This window comes from Sebastes umbrosus, chromosome 6 (assembly GCF_015220745.1).
Source record: "Sebastes umbrosus isolate fSebUmb1 chromosome 6, fSebUmb1.pri, whole genome shotgun sequence".
Taxonomy (NCBI): domain Eukaryota; kingdom Metazoa; phylum Chordata; class Actinopteri; order Perciformes; family Sebastidae; genus Sebastes; species Sebastes umbrosus.
Window position 1 is genome coordinate 34,867,792 of NC_051274.1, and position 20,271 is coordinate 34,888,062.

Sequence of the window (20,271 nt, forward strand, 5' to 3'; positions counted from 1 at the left end):
CTAGCTAACTCTCAGTAGCCTAGCAACAGGCTGCTAGCTCTCAGTAGCCTAGCAACAGGCTGCTAGCTCTCAGTAGCCTAGCAACAGGCTGCTAGCTCTCAGTAGCAGCAGCTAACAGCGACACTAACATGAATCCTTCATGAAGCTCCGTGTTGTTGTTGTTGTTGTTGTTGTTGTTGTTGTTGTTGTTGTTGTTGTTGTCGGTTAACTGGATGAGTATTTCAATGTTTCTGCTACTTTATAGAAACCTGATCTATCTTAATATATATAAAACAAACCAGACATTAAGACTCTTTCTCATCATGTACCTCTCAAAACTCTGTTTTTATACATTCTGTTACATTCATTAATTTGCTTAATTTCTTCATCTAAACAATTCCATAAACTCACCACACACAGAGATAGACATGCTCTTCCTAGTGGTACAAACACAATGGTTTTAATAATAATAGGCTAATAGTGCAAAATATAAATCAACAAATACAATGTGATCTATTATAAAATATTAATAATTATATAAAAATGTATAATTATAAGGGATGAAATAAGATAAGAAATTCACAATCTAGCATCATATAAAGTAGTTTATAAAGAGCTCCACCAGCTGCAGCATTAAAGTGATGATATGGAGATCATTCCTGAGGGCTATCAGACTTTACAACTCTTCTCTTTGCACATCAAGAACATTAAATAACACCTGAATCATTATTCTTCATATTGACCAACTTAATATTTAACTTCTATTTGTATTTTAATCTGTGTTTGTTTTATTGTATTTTAATGTGTCTGGCTGCTATGGCCATTTAATTTCTCCCCGGGGATTAATAAAGTCAACTAACTAACTATTTATCTATCCATCTATTTCTTACACCGCTACTGAGTAAAACGAGCAATACTTCCTATACTTTTACTTAATTAAAAGGTACTTTTACTTCTTCCACGACTGGAAAAATATTATGTCAAATATTATTAAACTCTTTCAACAAAAGGCCGACATCATTTGAGCTGTTTCTGCTTTTTAGACAGCGCACTCTGGAGAGAAGAGCTAATGAGCCAGAGTAATTCTTACAATATCAACATTCATTTATGTATTTTTCTAACCACAGAAAAAGTCCTCTAATTATGGAATTATTTTGAAAGTGCATCTAGTGTCAACGTTAACTCTTAAGTGTGAGTTTAGAAAAACAAAAACACATCTGAAGATGTAGGCATTTCAAATTGGATTGAAACTTCAGGAGGAAGAGAACAGAAGTTGGAACCCTCTGTAGGGGAAAGTTCAACCCAGCGTGTGCAGGAATGTTTTTTTAATCCATATAGACTGCTGGGCTCCAGATGTTTCCAGATGTGGTGGGTGTTTAGACACGGAGCCAACGGTTGCTCAACCCCAGACTCCGGGTTCACAGCAGCAGTGTGAGGACATGAAGTGCTGCTCTCAGTGTTTACTCTGTTCCTCTAATAGCCCAGTACAAAACCAGTGAACCACTCCCTGGCAAACAGTAACTCCTTCACCTCCGGGTCCTTATAGGGACACTTCAACCAACAGCTATGACCACACCGCTTATTTTCATAAAGCATAAACAGAGTTAAATCATGTTGTGTGTAAGAAGAGAACAGAGACGTGAACCCGACACAGAGCGTTAGGCTGCGAGAGTCTAACTTTATTGCATTTGCAATCACAGGGTGACAAAAGTGAAAAATGTTTAACAAAGGCATGTGGATGTGTGTGCACCACAGTATTACAAACACCGTACAAATGTTAGAAAACAAACACAAAAGGAGTTTCTCAGTTGCATCATCATCTTGTTGTTTTTTTTTAAATTTATTTATTTTTTTTTCTTGGTCAATAAAAAAAGGTTACAGGAACAAAAACAGGTAAGGCAGCCTATAACTACAATGAATAATATTATATAAAAAAACTACAAGGTGGTTAACGGGACATCGTCCCGTCACCTAGCGTTGGTCATTGGTTGTTGGTTTGATTCCCCCCCCTCGAGGTGCGGCGTGGATCAGAGTGAGACAGCGGGATCAGGAGGAGGTGGGACTTCCTGCGTCGCTGCTCTCACTCACCTGGCGCTTCATCACCATCTCCCTGGCAACGCAGGTGATCTGACCATTCGTCACTGCACCTTGAACCCCCGCCCTGAGACAGACAAAGAGACAGAGTGAGAATCCAGTCTTCATACTGTATAATAGAAAGGGTGAGTCAGGTGTGATGAATCTACACAGAGACAGGTCAGAGCCTGTCGCCACATCAGCTTTCACACAAAACCTTCCCACAGACTAGAAACGTGTTTTTAATCACATGACATGTCAGACACAAACATAATACCATGTTGTCATACTCCTAATTACTAATGCAATACAAATTGGATTTAGTGCTGTGACGCCGTCGGCACAGCTTGCTGATGAAGGTTAGTTTTTAATTTTCGAATGTGAAAACGTGTCATAAGGCGTTTTCAGACAAGAGGAACTTTGTCATAGTTCTAAGAACCCACAGCTAAACGAACCAACGCAGTAGCACCAAGGCTAACACGGTAGCACAAAGGCTAGGCCGGTCTCACAAAGGCTAACCCGGTAGCACAAAATCTAATCCGGTAGCACAAAGTCTAACCCAGTAGAAGAAACGCTAACCCAGTAGAAGAAAGGCTAACCCGGTAGCACAAAGTCTAATCCGGTAGCACAAAGTCTAACCCAGTAGAAGAAAGGCTAACCCGGTAGCACAAAGTCTAATCCGGTAGCACAAAGTCTAACCCAGTAGAAGAAACGCTAACCCAGTAGAAGAAACGCTAACCCGGTAGCACAAAGCCCACCCACCGAGCCAAAGAACGATTCAAACTGAAATCACAAACAGTACCTTGGTGACAGCTATTTTGCTTGAGTTTATATGATTGTGGCATGTTTATTATTATATTACTAAAATGGCTAAAAGAGCTCTCGGACCGTAGGAAGCTCATCAATCTCCCAGCTGGAGTTGTGTGCGAGCGGCGCCGGACGGTTTACGTCACTTCAGCGTTCCTATTGGCGATGCGAAAGCAAAGAGAGCCACCAGCCCCTGAAGGTGTTTAGTTCTCGGGGGAGTTCCCCAGCAGGCGGTTCCTCTCGGAACGGTTTCATCTAAAAACAACTAGATTGACAAATGCTGGTTCAGCTGGTTTGCATAAAGTCAAACTGGTTTAAGCTCGTAAACCGAACCGGACCAGACAAACCAAGAATGGACCCAGCTCTAGCCTATGTGCTAGGCGAGTCTTTGAGTCCGGTACCCAGTTCCTATAATAGATCTATGGTCTTTAACGAAATACACAAAGCTGGTCTGGATTCATCTGTAAGTAAAGACCAGAGGAGGAAGATGCAGCTCCAAACTGAATCATCGAGCAGCAACTAACCAGGACTAAAATAAGACTAAGGAGAAGCAGTGGCGGTATCGAGGGATGAGTCAGTGAGTGCTGATACTTACTTCTGCTGTGCCTCCTCAGTCAGCGGGGTCATCCCAGGCTGCTTCCCAAAGAAGAAACTGGACCACCAATGACCAGAGTCCTGCTTGGGGAGTCCTGTGGAGGCAGATCATGAAGGCATACGTTTATACAGGTAATAGGGGAGGGAAAAGAAATAGATTCATCAATGTAACGCGTTTTTTTGTTTTTTTTTAAGAAATTGAAATTAAATTTTTAAACACCAGAATCAATATATTTGCTTCATTTGAATCTATGTGGAGGTAGAAGGGAGTTACCGCTTTTAGACGCTGCATGTGAACGGCCCCTAACACTGCAGGACAGAGTGGATGATTAACATTCCCCACTGGAGCGAGACGGCAGACTGAACACTACAGTGACCAAATGTTAAGAGTGTGTGTGTTACAGTTGAGTGTGTGTTTCATCAGCTACACTCATGACTCAGGTTTCCCTCCCAGGACTCGACCTCGTGTTTGGCTCCTTAAGAAAATTAAATGAGGTTAAGAAGTATAAATCAATCAATCATTGCTTACTTGGTTGTAACACCAAGCAAACAATGTAAACCCTCTAATCAAGTAGTACGATGTAATACTATACAATACTAATACAGCTCTTTTCTCTGTGGATGTTCTGTTGTTTGTGGCTGTAAATAATGTCATCATTTTACCATTATAGTTTTCAATCAAACTGAATTTAGTAGAACGGACTAAATGAACAGTAGCGTAGGGTGTGTAGATTAGGCCGGTGAGTGAAGCAAATCTAGCAGCCACTTGCATCTTTTACCAGCATTTGGCTGGTTGCTGGTGCCAATTTCCAACCCTGGGCGTGTGCACTCCACTGTCTTATGTGCACACACACAAACCCCTATATCCCCTTTCACCTACTTTCATTTCCATCACTGTGTGTGTGTTCGTGCATGCGTGTGCGAAATATCAGCGCCCTGACACCATTAAAACGCTGACCCAGCGGTTGACGCGGGCCTGTAGACACCGACCCTGAGCCGGCAGTTATCTGTTGGCCCAGATGGTTTTCACATAGAGCTGCACGGAGACGCTGATCCAGGATTACTGGTGGAGTCAGCAGATATTAACTGGTGCTGAGGGTTATATCTGTGTACCGTTTTTTCTGTTAATACTGGCACCTGAATCCTAACCGGATCCAGAAGTGGAAGACAAAAACTTAATTTCAGTCCTGTGAGTCACGTGAGTGTTAGTCAGTGAAGTTGACGTCAACCACGACCGTTTCCTAACACTAGTGGTTGTGTTGCCTAAACCTAACTTCCTGATAACAGAAGTTTATTTTGAAAGGACACTATGCATGTAAAGACGCCGTCTGTCCAAAAGTAACGCTAAAGGGGAACCCCGTGCGTCTGTCTTCACATTGGCTTCACTTCTCAGACCCAGAGGTTTTCGCCTGGATTAGAAAGAGCGAGATCAGACCTGAGCTCGCTGTGTTTCAGGATGACTCAACCATAGAAGCTCTGACGAAACAGCTGACTCAACCACAGCAATCCTCAAGGTCACCGAAACTGAAGCTCTGCCTACAATATTACCAGATCCGTGAGCAGCGGTAGGATGTGGATTGAGCAACGCCACCTTCATATTTTGAAATAATTGCCAGAACAGGATGTGGACGGTTGTTTTTGACTCCTGTCATCTCTTGAGCAGAACACAATGTTCTATCCAAAACCAGTCAATTAAATGACTCACTTGTTTTCTTAAGGAATTCACGCGAGTCGTCTTGTATAATTTCCTGACCTGATTACTGCAAACTCAGAAATCCTCTGAGCAGCAGCTTTGAGTCAGTTAATGTGGAGTGTCAAAGTTTAACCTATAATAGTTTTATGTACGGTAGGACAGATGCATCCATTTTTAATCATTTTATGAATATTGTTCTATGAAAATATAAATAGTGTGTTTGTCAGCCCACCTGCCTTTTAGACTTCCATTAAAACGGGTTTAAAGGATGTAACTTCCTATGAGGGACTATATTCTGGTTTCCACACCGACGCAAATTTCATTGTGCAGGAAAACTGAATATTTTGAGTAAAAGTTGACGCGATAACAGAGTTTTCCTTTGAATAAAGACGTTCAATCTCGACAGATGTTTCTGTTTTTTTTCTGTTTCATGGATGCAAACACACACCTGGATGGTGAGGGATGACCTCTCCGCTGTACTCCGAACTGCCACAGGAGCTGCTACTGGATGTAGAGCCGATGCGCCCTGCAGGAGGAGAGAACGAGCAGAAAGAGAGCGGTCGGTTTAATCAGTCAACCAAAATGATTTAGTATTCCTGAGATTGAAGAGTATCATTTTTAAAAGTATGTACAGACAATGAATAGGTTACTTAATGCTTTAAGTATTAAGCAAATGACCCAAATTCTTTCACCCTGAGCAAAGTCTAAACATACTAGTCACCTTTTATTCAGAGAAACCCAGTGACTCATTACGTCTAAATTATAAGCACTTCAGTGATGCCTCATCTGATGAGAGTAAAGAGTAAATCAAACAGCAGAGTAACAGTAAGTCACCGACAGGAGGAAGGAGTCAGTCTGACCATGTCTGTACTGGTGTGATGAGGGAATAAAGAAGGAGAGAGACTCACTTCGGTAGTAGTCAGTGGTCGCCACGAGAGAACCGCCTGCTGGAATAGCTGCCATTCTACTGTAGTTGGTCGCTGAACGCTGTGCGTGATGGAAACCTGGAGAGCAAAACCAGTGTGATCAAAACCAGACTGGGAGAAATGACTCAACAAAGGACTGGAGACACTTATTTATACTCATCTCCAGACAAATACCCCCCCCCCCTCCTACACCCCCCACACAGAGAGCTGCAAGACAGAAATTATAATGATTTCATTACAGAGGCGTCAACTACTTATTATTATCTGTCATTATCTTGTCTAATGATATATAATTAACCAGTTATCGAAATTACACAACTCACTATTGTTTCACTATTGATATTGGTAAAACAAAATCTTCAAAATTAACAGGAATTACAATTCAAGTATATAATGTATATGAACATAGAGTTGAATTGAACAGATTGGCCCCGATATCCGATCCAGCTATTTGAAGATTATTACTATTAGATTAGCGTGAAGGAGCAACAACATTTCATTGTGCAACCCTTTGTTGCAAAATGGCAAATAAATTAACCTTATAATCACATACAGGACTACCACCAATGATGCCACTTTTTTCCTAAATCCATAAATGATGTACTCTATAACTTGTCAGAAAACACCAACAACAGGCTATATGTTTGGCTGTTTTGCTTGATAAATGTCCTCAACAGCTGCTTTAATCAACTAATCCTTTCAGCACTGAGTATATACAAGAAAGTGTGACAAAGAAACCAGAGAAAACCCATCCTGTAACGTTCCTACAGCTGATGCAGTAAAACAAACAAACCCAGAGGAAACCACCTGGTAGCACTTTCACATCCTCTAAATGATGACGTCAGCCCCCGTGTTGCAGGTCTTGTTTACATTGTGCTCACTGCACCAAACCCACATTATGACGTCATTCTGCTACAGGACAAATAAGAGAATAAAAGCTGAATCTTAGGAGACGGTGGACGCTAAATAAAGACTGTGTTGAAGGAGGTAAACGGACAACTCGTAAAGCAGGACCATGTCTCTTGTAACGGGGACATTTTGTCTACAACAAAGACAAAGACTAAATCTCAACAGTCTGTTGATATTAAACTTACCAGTTGATATTTATATGACACCGCCAATAATATGACCGTGTGAATAAAAAAAACAAAACATCGAGAAAAGACTACAAACATACAAACACAGCGTTTATTCTTCTGAGTTAATATAGAAAAACAAAACAAAGACTCTGCATCAGCTGCTGCCATTAGCACAACACAGCTAGCCTAGCACCGTTAGCTTGTTAGCTTGTTAGCTCACCCCCCTAAACCACTAAAACAACCATCTTGACCTCCATGTTGTTACCCGGAGTAACTCTCACCTCTATCGGGACCAGACGGGCTGGATGTCCGGAGCACCAGAGTGAACTCAGTGGGTGAGGCTGGGGGAGTGAGCGCTAGGCGACGGGGCCCATCTGAAGATCAGTTCTGGGTGAATAGAACCCTCCACGGTCCAGATGGACGGAGAACGGAGGACGGTGACGGAGACGCTGCTGCTGCTGCTAATGATGGACACAACGGTCAGCCAGCTTTTATACACAGAGAAGGGTGGTGACGTAGGCAGGGGGCGGGGCGTAAACAGAGAACGTCATCAATGTCAGCTTCTTCATAAGGTTTCATTACTGTCATTATACAGTACAGGATTCAGGATTCAGGATTCAGGACTCCAGATTCAAGAGTTTTATTTTCCATTTGCATCTATATATAAGTACTTTGTAATTCTGAGCAGTTTACAACGAGTCAGCTTTAAGAAAAGAAAAAAGGTAGAAAAGGCACAAGGTAATTACAGTACAGAATAAGTAGCACATTCAACTCAACACAATAAATAAATCAATTATTAAAATATAAAACGCCCTCAGTGTAGTCAATAAATAAACTAAACTACCCTCTGCATAGGAACGATGCCCCCACAATACAAATGTACAGTATATATGCTCCATGACCATGTTAAAAGAACTTGTAGCTCTCAAAAATATTTTAAAAAATAAATAATTAAAATATTTCAGAGAATTACACAGTGGAAGGCAGCATATTATGGAGGACCACAAGAGGTAATATTAATATATCCATATTAATATCTCTATTAATGTGGACATCTAATATAAATATACTACATAATATAATAAAGCAGTATAACATAATATAGTATGAGATATACAGTAGATATAGTAATAGTAGTAAGATATGGTAAAGTAAAATCTAATTAAAGGGAAGTTCATGAGAAGTTGTATAAATGAGGTTTAACTTTCAGGAACTTGTGCTTGCGAAGGTTGACTTTTTTTCCACCCGACAAAAATAATAGAAATCCAGTTTGTATTTCATGATGAATATTTGGGGAATAAATCAAATTTTAAAAAAAATATGACAAATATGAGATCTCAGAATTTGGAAGAACATGCTAACAAAATATCTCTATTTTTTTTTAGCATTTTGCAATTTAAAAGATTTGAGATTCCTTTATTGTTACATCTCAATATAAGAGAGTAAAATTCTTTGGTTTTGGCTCCTCGACATAGCAGCATAATAGCAATACAAATTAACAGTAAGACACATTAAAATGAAACAATACAGTAAAATAAAATACAATATAATAAAGTATTAATATAAATGTGCATATAGTGTGCAAAACACTCATATTGCATTGATATTACACATGTTGACTATGTCTTTTTTGTCTGTACACGTAACTGTACATATTAAATGTAAATATAATTTTGTTTTCCTTTTTATTTCTGTCTTTAGTGCTACTTGTATATAGTTTGTTGTATTGCCTATTTGATTGTATTGTAAGATACAATTTGTATTTTTTAATAAAATACATATTGTATTTTTTTTATATATTTTATTTAAATTTTTTATAATAAACATTTCTCAAAATGTATCTGGTTCAAACTTCTGTTATAGTTACTATATTTTCCCAGAAATTCAACACATTTCAGTGACTTTCATAGTGTCATGCTTTAAGACTCACTGACTCTATTACTGTACAGTTGACTGATAAACACAGAGACATGAACACTAACAGCACCGTACAGTGAGCTCACTCTGGTGGTGAAACATATGAATTGCATCTAACTTAAAATTCTTTAGATAATAGCTATAAAATAATCTTTTGCCATTATCAGTTAAGGTTTCAAGTTATTTGTTGTCATAATACACACAGAGAGGCAGTCGTTGGAAATGAAAATCTTGGATTTCAGGCTCCATCCAGCAATGCTCATACAAATAGGCTACAGATAAAAAGAAAATCAAGTAAAAATGAGGATATAAGTCATAAAATAGTGCAGAAGTTAAAATACCCGGCCTATATTTGTGGTTGACAGGTGTAAAGTAAAGCAAAATGAATAAACTGTAGCCGAAAAAGGAATGTAGGGACATAATGAGATGTAATACATATACAGAGATGCAAACAGGTAGTAAAACAGTGAGTAGAAAACATAAATATGACGATTATTTGACAGATGAGTATGATTGAATTTGCTCTATTAATATCCTGTATGAATCCTCAGCAGGAGCCTTTTTGCAGTTTTCAGTTAATTGTTCAGGTTCACCGTAACGTTTAATATGAAAACCACCTATCTGTTCCTACCTGTGTTTGTGTGTTATAGATATGAGTTTCAGTCTTTACAACAATCTTTAATTTGACTTTTATAGTAACAGTTGTGATAAAGATAAAAACATCGTCTCGTTGTCGGCAGGATTCGAACCTGCGCGGGGAGACCCCAATGGATTTCTAGTCCATCGCCTTAACCACTCGGCCACGACAACTCACAAACACGAAACTCACGTTCTGCGAAGACATCTCGCGATAGTGAGTGACAGGCATTAGTGTTGAGCCAAAGATGGTATATTAAGTGATATTAAGGTGAGCATCTCTTTGGTCTGATGTTCTGTGTTCTTTGTTTTTTTTAGATCAGTCGTAATTTGTTTGAAAACCACATCACTGGAGATAGTGACTTGTCTTCCATATTTTTGTTACAATTTTACATTTTATCATCCAATATAATTCTTGCTGCAATTTAGGCAGATTTTCTAGAAAAAAACAAACATACATCACTGCATTATAGTTCACATATATAATACATAATATATATATAATATATATATATACTGTATATACACATATACATACATATAGGATATATACATACATATATACATACATATGTATGTATATATGTATACATACATATATATATGTATGTGTACATATATATATGTATGTACGTATATATATACATACATGTATGTATATACTGTATATATATGCATATATATGTACATACATATACATACATATGTATGTACATATATATATACATATATATATGTACATACATATATGTATGTACATATATATATGTACATACATATGTATATATACGTATGTATATATCCTATATATATTCTCTTTGGTTGAGCTGCGTTTAACTTTCTCTTTGAATCCATTCTCTTTATGTATCCATGTTTATATACATACAGATTTTTATATACAGACTATGTTTGTAACAGACAATCGCGGTATGGAAAGTTAACGTTAACTTACATCTCAGAGCAGCTGTCAATCACAGCTGTCAATCATGACGTCACAACTCCTTTTTATAATAAGTAATTAAAACAAAATTTATCAGAAAAATTAAGACTTGAACAAACATCAACAACAACCTCAACACGTCAGAAACCATCTTTGGGATTAATGTAATTGATGTATGGTGTGTTTTATGCCATGTCCCTTCCACTAACATGGGTTTATGACCTGTATACTGCAGCCTATATATACTATATACAGACGTAGGCAAAGTTGTTGGTACCCTTCCGTTAAAGAGAGAAAAACCCACAATGGTCACTGAAATAACTTGAAACTGACAAAAGTAATAATAAATAAAAATTTACTGAAAATGAACTAATGAAAATCAGACATTGTTTTTGAATTGTGGTTCAACAGAATCATTTTAAAAAACTAACTAATGAAACTGACCTGGACAAAAAATGATGGTAGCCCTAGAAAAGATGTAAAATAATGTGACCATAGGGACATGTTAAACTAAGGTGTGTCCTGTAAATAGCATCACAGGTATCTTCAAACTTGTAATCAGTCAGTCTGCCTATTTAAAGGGTGAAAAGTAGTCACTGTGCTGTTTGGTGTCATGGTGTGTACCACACTGAACATGGACCACAGAAAGCTAAGGAGAGAGTTGTCTCAGGAGATCAGAAAGAACATTATAGACCTTCATGTTAAAGGTAAAGGCTATAAGACCATCTCCAAGCAGCTTGATGTTCCTGTGACTACAGCTGCACATATTATTCAGAAGTTTAAGGTCCATGGGACTGTAGCCAACCTCCCTGGACGTGGACGCAAGAGGAACATTGATGACATATTGAAGAGACGGATAATACGAATGGTAACCAAAGAGCCCAGAACAACTTCCAAAGAGATTAGAGGTGAACTCCAAGGTCACGGTACATCAGTGTCAGATCGCACCATCCGTCACTGTTTGAGCCAAAGTGGACTTAATGGAAGACAACCGAGGAGGACACCAAATCATAAAAAAGTGAGACTGGAATTTGCCAAAATGCATATTGACAAGCCACAAAGCTTCTGGGAGAATGTCCTTTGGACAGATGAGACAAAACTGGAGCTTTTTGGCAAGTCTCATCAGCTCTATGTTCACAGACGAAGAGATGAAGCATCCAAAGAAAAGAGCACTGTACCTAATGTGAAACATGGAGGAGGCTCGGTTATGTTATGGGGCTGCTTTGTTGCATCTGGCACAGGGTGTCTTGAATCTGTGCAGGGTGCAATGAAATCTCAAGACTATCAAGGCATTCTGGAGCGAAATGTGCTGCCCAGTGTCAGAAAGCTTGGTCTCAGTTGCAGGTCATGGGTCCTCAAACAGGATAATGACCCAAAACACAGCTAAAAACACCCAAGAATGGCTAAGAACAAAACATTGGACTATTCTGAAGTGGCCTTCTATGAGCCCTGATCTAAATCCTATTGAACATCTGTGGAAGGAGCTGAAACATGCAGTCTGGAGAAGGCACCCTTCAAACCTGAGACAGCTGGAGCAGTTTGCTCACGAGGAGTGGGCCAACATACCTGTCGACAGGTGCAGAAGTCTCATTGAGAGTTACAGAAGTCACTTGATTGCAGTGATTGCCTCAAAAGGTTGTGCAACAAAATATTAAGTTAAGGGTACCATCATTTTTGTCTAGGCCAGTTTCATTAGTTTGTTTTTTTAAATGATTCTGCTGAACCATAATTCAAAAACAATATCTGATTTTCATTAGTTAATTTTCAGTGAATTTTTATTTATTATTACTTTTGTCAGTTTCAAGTTATTTCAGTGACCATTGTTGGTTTTTCTTTCTTTAATGGAAGGGTACCAACGATTTTGCCTACGTCTGTATACCCTATATACTGTATACTGCAGCCAGCCACCAGGGGGCGATCCACATGTTTTGGCTTCTATGTGTTAAAACCTGAAAAATAACTCACGACATCACCGAGTTTTAAATATTTTAAAAAACACGGACACTTCGCCATTTGTCTTCCCTGGTGGTCTAGTGGTTAGGATTCGGCGCTCTCACCGCCGCGGCCCGGGTTCGATTCCCGGTCAGGGAACTACTGTTTTCATGGAGCTAACACTAATCACACTGTGTAGCTGTAACGGGTGAAGCGCAGTGTAACGTAACGTTACATGTGTACTTAATGACCGCCTAAATGTACATAACTCACATTTAACCGATCAGTTTGTCTTATAGTGTTACTCATTAAGCCCACATACAGTCTGTTAGATTATAGCACAGACCGAATGCAGACATTGTAATGAACAATCATTTTAGTATTATAAAAACTTACCACAGATAGTTACACACATTCAACATGTTTTAAGGAACTAAAAACATAATGGTGCTTTCTGTAATCATAACAGATGAAAACTAAACTTCATGGCTGGACATAAGTTATAGTTTATAGCAACTCAAGACGGCTGTTTGTCTTTAAAAAGTCCCCTAATTATTAAATGTTAAGCCTTCTTCATGCTAGTCATCAGATTAGTAGGAAAAGGAGTTTATAATTGGTCTCTTTCTGTGAAACAGAGCCCATCAACTTAAGATCATCCACCTAAAACTTTAACTTTCTTAAACAAAATATGAACTGATAAGAAACTAGTACATGTTTTCTGGTTGAGTTTTGGTTTTAGTGCCAAAAAAGGACACAATGAAGTGAGGAATATTTTATGGACCATCACATCCAGTTTCACATTCTAGCATCAGTCAAATTAATAAACTGACTAAATTCTAATTAATTTTAATTTAATTCTGTGTTTCCTTTAGCAGATCTCAGGACGGACAAATTTAACATACCGACCAAAACGTTTTGTTAACAAATCCAAATGTTTTGTAGTTGAACCCAAAGGTTTTATTGGCGATCCAAACATTGTTAACAAATCCAAAATCCAGATTTAACATACGGACCAAACACTCGTTCATTTAAAGGAATGCTTTATTGATATCCAAACATATACAACAAAACCAAATAATGTTTTTTTTATTATTCATTCACCATAATCTTCCAAATCGGATCCCTTTAGATATTGTACATCAGCGAGGCCCAGGACCTAAATAAAGCTAGAAGTACTCTACTGTCCTCCAGCCTCCGATCATCTGCTGCACTTCCCATCGGCACCCGAAACAAAAAGCACATCATCTTTTTCTATCATCAATCTCCCAAAAACCGACTGCAGCTTTAAAACAGGCGAAGGACGCACGGCGAGAAGAAGAGTCCATCTTAACAAGTCAGTTCATTCAGAGTAGTTTTCTTGTACAGAGTGAGATCGTTGTCCTACGAGAAGCATCAAGTAGGAGAGAACTTCTCCACTTTGTGTAAGAAAAATATGATTTCAGGAGTCTGAAGTAAACGACTTGAGATTTCTTGTAGTGTTCATCTGCGTTTTTCATCTTGGCAAAGCAGAAAGTCAGACGCCGCGAGGCAGAAAGAGAGATTTCTGTAACATATTTAAATATTGGCAACTTGTTTTTAAACTGATGGCAAATTATTTGTACAAATAAATCTCCACCTCTCCCTAACAGAAGGAAAACCAAAAGAAAACAGAACAATCCACCTAACAGGAATATATTAACTACCAAAAAATGATCAACACAAACAAGAAAACACACTTATGATACACTGGCAGCCGGTTCAGAAGCCGGGACGTTTCAGTTTATGAGCGTTGTGTATTCTCATTTAATGTTTGTTCACTGGAGCCTGAAGTGCTGCGGAGCTCCTGTTGTGTTTTTATTACGCAAACAAACAGAAAATGTTTGAGAGCAAACCTGTCGACATGCAAACAAATAATGTTTTGTTGCAAGTAAAATAAATTTGTGATGAAAAATGTATTAATGCAAATCCAAAAGTTTTGTTTTGCTGCTGAGCTGAGTTCATTTCACAACAATAACCGGCTCGTTGTACATCATCTCTTACTTGTTGATTTGCAGACGAAGCTTTTGGATTTTAATCACAATTGTATTTTACTAGCAATAAAACATTTTTGATTGCAGTGCAGTGTTCTGTCTGATTGGATAATAAAGACAACAGTAACTCCCTACAGGTCTGTCACAGAGAGAGATTTATGTTATCTTTATGTTTTTAATTATCTGGTCTACAAGCAAGTTTAATCCTTCCTGGGAAGTTTTGGCTTAAATCATTTAATGATTTAAAAACATATTTAAGGTATAGAACAACTCATATTTACCCTTTCCTACTGCCTCATTGACACGGGTCCACCCACATTGACATCTTGAGTTGAGTCAGGATACAAGAGCAACATTTCCTAAAGGCCTTCAGAGCTTTGAGGAAATCCACCGGGATCAACTCAAGATTGACGGAGACTATTTAGGCAATTTTTCCAAGAGTATTTTTTTTGTAAATTCTATGCAACATGTTGTCAAACCACCAGAGGCAATGTTGCTCTCGTATCAGCAACTTTAGCACAAAAAAAAGTATACAACCTTTTCATGTTCAGGGTCAAAGTGCCGGTGCTGCACATCTCTCGGGTTTACTGTCACCGTTTCTGTAGTTTGTAAGAGCTTCTGTGTTTTATCAATACAGGTGCACAACGATGAGAGCAACAGTGATTTGGTACAAAAAGGTGTGAGTTAGTTTGGCGTCATGCAGCGTTTAGAAGCATTTAGTGTGTGTTCACAGGAGTGCATTTGTTGTGTGTGCATTAAGGGGGTCGTTGGCAAAGTTTCTTCTTATGGCAGCGAGATGTTTTCATGACACATTTTGTGGCCCGTCGGACTCTAAATATCTGAATGCTAACTCCCCTTCCTTCAATCGAACCAGTCTGTACTAAAAAACAAACAAAAAAAAGGAACATAAAAAGGAAAATCGACTATTTCTTTTCTACCAGCTAAATTATAATAATAACAAGTGAACCATTTAAAGTGAGTAAGGCCGACAGAGAAGCGCTGACATTCACCGGGTAGTGTACAAAGCAAAGCATCGTCTCACATTGAGTTCTGTGTCTTAAAGGGATAGTTCAGGTGTTTCTCAGTGTGGTTGGATGAGGTTCGTCTCTAGAGTCAGTGTAGTGGAGTTTAGAGAAACAGACAGGAGTAGCAGCACGGGAGCAAAGCTATGTACTGCTGTGGATGGATTTTAGACACCTAAAAAGTGTTTGCTATATTTAGAATATTTTCACCGGTTTACTTCGCCGTCAGAAGTACTCTATGCTCTCTTCAAAAGCAACCAGACTCCATTCATAAAAAGTCATTTTACCTCTCAGATCATGGGAGTTGCTGGTCTACCGCTGCCTCCATCAGTTTGCTTGTGTTATTGTGTGACTTTGGTGTTTTAATGGGTTTTAATTCACCAAAGTCACACAATAACACAAACCAACCGATGGAGGCAGCTGTGGACCAGCGACTCCTGTGTTTTGCAAGGTAAAATAAAATGACTGTTTTTGTGAATGGAGTCTGGTGGCTTTAGAATACAGCGTAGATAACAGAAAGGTCCGTCTGACGGCGACGTAAAACGGTGAAAATATTCTAAATATAGCGAACACTTAAACTGATTTTTTAGGTGTCTAAAATGCGTTTGGCTGCTGCCCCCTGTCCACAGCAGTACATTGCTTTGCCCCTGTGCTGATACTGTGATCTACTGTCGGTAATACACCGACTATGGATTAGTACCTCATACAACCACACTGAGAAACACCCGAACTGTCCCTTTAACAACAGGAAGGGAACAGCGGTCAAACCGGGGTGAAAAGAAACACCGTCAACGAGGTTTCAAAACGTTTTCAACCATCGAGAGGTTTTAGTTTGACCTGAGATGAAACCATCCAGGTCCAGTTTGTCACATGAAACCAGTTTAACTACGTTCCCGTTCGTCCGGTTGGTCTTGCCCCCAGACGGGTTCATTAATGAGTCAGTTTCACAAACATTTCTTAGACCAATAAATGTACTTTAAACAGAAAACCCCTCCTGACAGACGATAAGTCACGTCTGTGAAACTGACCCACAGCGTTTATTTTATAGTTTGTTTAGCCCCCCCCCCCTGCTTTGTCTTAACCTCCCAACCTGACTACTACCGTACGGCAGCATCAGTGACAATATATTTATTCATATATATTTATACATATTGATAAAAGTTATGTAAAAACATTATGCAAAGCAGTGTAAAATAGTTTGTAATACAAAATGGTTTAAGGTTGTTTTTTTTCCTGTTTTTTTTTACATCTTGGGGTGTTTTTAAGGTGTTATAGGAGACCTCGAGGTCTTCTCCGCGTGGTTGGTAATGGTACAACTGAGATGAGATATGCACATGCACGTAGCAGTAGGAGGTCTACCCCCCCAGTCAAACCACTAACCTCTAACCAGCGTTCACACCGCGGGCATCCAGCAGAGCTGTGGAGATAACTCTGTACAAGTTAGAGAGAGAGAGACGGTGGGGTTACCATGGCGACGCTAGCAGGTGCTCACAGTGTGAATGCGTGATGATAGTAGTCAGAAACAAGAAGACAGAAATAGTAGAAGTAGAAACCACCATCTTTGCATATGCCCGTTAAATGCTCCTCCACCCTCGGTGCAGATCTCCTGGTTCCTAAACGAGTCACCTGTTGATGCATCGCTGCAGCGTTATCTTAACCAACCGACGAGAGCCTGACATCCTAATAATGCCTTTTCTTTAGACTAAGAGTGTCTGAAGAGTGCAGGAGACGACAGCGTGGACTTAACGAAGCGGTCTAACTGGGGAGGAAGTAGCGGCGGAGTGGGGGGGGGGGCGATGTAACAAAGCAAGGTCTGTAAATGATTCAGGTTTAGACATCAACAAAACATTTTCCTTTTCCTCAGCAGCAGCGAGGCAGAAGAGTGGAGGCCGTGGGGACCAGCAGCGACGGGACAAAGCTCATCCCACCTCAAACCCCACGAGGCCTTCACCTCCGCCCGTCTGCGTTTACAGACCCGGGGGGGGCGAAGTGTGAGCGGTGGAGGGTCAAAGGTCAGGTCTGCGATGTGAGGTGATTAACAGTACAGTCTCAGGTCGTGAAGGTGGCAGCGAGGAGGAGGAGGAAGAGGAGGAGGAGGGATGCGTTCAGAAAGTCGGGTTCTCCTGAGTGGGGGTGGTGTCGGTGGGAGAGCCGACGGCATCGCCGTTCCCTCTGGGGCCGACCACCTTATACTGAGAGAGGAAGCAGAGCGGAGAGAGCATTAATGAACTGACTCATCACAGCTTCTGTTTCCTGTCGGGACGAAGCCTCTATGACTGAATTTAAAATCCATCAGCCTGCACAAAATCCATCAAATATAATAAAATGTAGGTTTTAGGAAAGAACAAACACACAGAATGCACACTTTATAAACACTGTCGACTTCTGAGTGTGTTTTTGATGGATACTATTCTCCCACAATGCAATGCACAAAGGAAATGGAAACAGCATTTACGGTTTCTCCGGTTCCGTTTGGTGTACGAGCTCAAACTGGTTTGATTTGATGGAAACCAGCTGAAGACATTTGTGGTTATGAAAACATTCTGACAAAGTAAAAGTAGCTGACATCAGCAAACTGTGGCGACGGCGTCACGGCGGTAAATCCAGCTCGTATCGAGTTAGTAACAAACAACATGACAACGTGATTAACAGAATAATTAATTTCTTTAACGCATTAAAAACGTGTTTTTTCTAGGTTGTAGCGGCTCAGTTTTAAAGCTGGAGTGAAGATACTGGCATCATATGAAACCAGTAAACCTAAGAACAATATCTGTCATTGTTTTGTGTTAATTGATTTCGAATAATAAATATAAACATACATTTACATAAAGCAGCATATTTATCCACTCCCATGTTGATAGAGGATTAAATAATTGACTAATCTCCCTTTAAGTTACATTTAGAACAGATAAAAATCAATTAACTAATCACGATTAAATATCTTAATCGATTGACAGCCCTGGTTTGTTTGTGTTTTTTGGGGTGACGAGACGTCACAGAGTTACCATCGAAGAAAACTAAAACTATGGCAACATTTACGATTTGAAGCCGACGAAAAACAGACTCCTTATTTGGTGTTTATTGGTGGTTGGCAAACTTAGAGGTGTATTAAGCTCCACTCTCAGTCATGGACTCTCAGTCTCATCATGTTCCACTCAGCAGCAGCTGCTGCTGAGTCCAGTGCGACACCTAGTGGTAAAGTTTGGTACACTGGTCCGATCCAGTGTTTGTCTTCAACTCCCAGTTAAACAAAGACGGCCTATAGAATTAAGGCTGTCCTCAACAAAAGACATTTGTGTCGACTAATCGATAGTTGATTTAATGGACAGATCTGGTGTTTACCAAGTTTCTGAGAAATACAGTAAATCATTCAGCAAGAAAATAAAGCATAAAAAACAACAAGAGATCTGAGTCTGAGACCAAAAGGAGCGATTAGTCGACTCAGAGGGAGCAGCCCGTTACGTCACATCACGGATCACTGGGCTGCTGTTTGGTTCGTTCATCAAACCCAACAACCTTCACATTTATTACAACGCTTTATAAGATCTTTTAGTTTAATGTGATGTGACATGAGGTTATTATGAGTGTATCCTACCGTCTCACCGCTCACCTTCAGGTTCCCCACCTTATCCTCGAATGACTTGAAGGTTGCAGAGTTCCTGCAGAGCAGACACCAGGTTACATTCACAACAAACACACGTTAACATTAACATGTAATGCAACGATAGAATTAGAAGAGTGGGTGAACTGTAAACTCCAGCTGGGGTTGGCAAAAACAATAGATAGTTAATAAAACCATACAATATAATTAAAAAATAATAATTAAAGAAAACATTTAAATAAAAAAAAAATTACATTTATATTTCATTATCTTGTGTCAGGCTATATTTGTGTCTCTGCTTATAAAAACAGATTTGAACTGATTATGTAATGCTTTATGCTCCACTGCAGCCACACTGATCAACTGTAATAATGACAGCATGGTATTTAGAGAGTAGAATAGGATTTCATTAGAAAAATCATGTTAATGTCTCGTCAACCGAGGAACACACAGAAGCACTGAAAGAAAACATTTCTAAATGATAAAATCACACAGAAGACGACATGAAAGTTAATTCAACATGTTCACAGCAGTTCAACACAATAACGTGTTACTTTACCTCATGGCGGGCATACTTATCGAGTGGCGAATGGAATAGTTGCTACTTTGTGAGCGTTAAAGAGAGGAGACAGAAGTGCACGTGTTATAAAGCAAGCAAGCAGTCTCTCACACACACACACACACACACACACACACACACACACACACACACACACACACACACACACACACACACACACACACACACACACACACACACACACACACACACACACAAACACACACACACACACACACGCACACGCACACACTCATTATAATGCAGTTCATATGACAGTTAAAGGTTAAAGCTGTTGGAGGTTATCATAGACTGCATATAAAGATGGACGACATGTCCAAGTCCTCCAGAAAGAGCGCCCAAAGACTTTCCCCCGTAGACTTAGGCTGCGGTTGAAAAGTAAAAAAAATGACGTCCTAACGTCTTCTCCTAACATCTTCTCCTAACGACTTCTTCTAACGACTTCTCCTAACCACTTCTCCTAACCACTTCTCCTAACCACTT

The 20,271-nt window shown here is 39.5% G+C and overlaps 2 protein-coding genes and 2 non-coding genes across 22 annotated transcripts in view; 1 reads left to right on the forward strand and 3 right to left on the reverse strand.

The window, feature by feature from the left end:
* Positions 1 to 1,637: 1,637 nt before the first annotated feature.
* ppdpfb (pancreatic progenitor cell differentiation and proliferation factor b) lies at positions 1,638 to 7,636 on the reverse strand. Its single transcript, XM_037773300.1, has 5 exons — positions 7,433 to 7,636; positions 6,055 to 6,150; positions 5,595 to 5,672; positions 3,455 to 3,548; positions 1,638 to 2,140 (listed from the first exon to the last, which is right to left on the reverse strand). Exons 2-5 carry the CDS (start codon positions 6,107 to 6,109, stop codon positions 2,026 to 2,028), a joined length of 342 nt encoding a protein of 113 aa, XP_037629228.1. The 5' UTR covers positions 6,110 to 6,150; positions 7,433 to 7,636; the 3' UTR covers positions 1,638 to 2,025.
* A 2,160-nt stretch (positions 7,637 to 9,796) lies between these two features.
* On the reverse strand, positions 9,797 to 9,878 carry trnas-aga. The gene has a single exon. It is a non-coding gene; the product is annotated as a tRNA-Ser (tRNA).
* A 2,785-nt stretch (positions 9,879 to 12,663) lies between these two features.
* trnae-cuc lies at positions 12,664 to 12,735 on the forward strand. The gene has a single exon. It is a non-coding gene; the product is annotated as a tRNA-Glu (tRNA).
* Positions 12,736 to 13,599: 864 nt separating this feature from the next.
* Positions 13,600 to 20,271, reverse strand: part of tpd52l2b (tpd52 like 2b) — a 30,967-nt gene continuing 24,295 nt past the window's right edge. For 4 of the 19 annotated variants that reach the window (XM_037773261.1, XM_037773257.1, XM_037773270.1 and 1 more), the window contains 3 exons: positions 19,768 to 19,809; positions 19,203 to 19,266; positions 13,600 to 17,799 (listed from right to left, as the gene is read on the reverse strand). In XM_037773261.1, coding sequence (XP_037629189.1) covers positions 17,713 to 17,799; positions 19,203 to 19,266; positions 19,768 to 19,809 — 193 coding nt within the window. In that variant the 3' untranslated portion in view covers positions 13,600 to 17,712. Of the gene's footprint in view, positions 17,800 to 19,202; positions 19,267 to 19,767; positions 19,813 to 20,271 lie in introns of all 19 variants that reach the window. The other 15 variants (XM_037773260.1, XM_037773256.1, XM_037773269.1 and 12 more) reach the window with 5 other exon arrangements.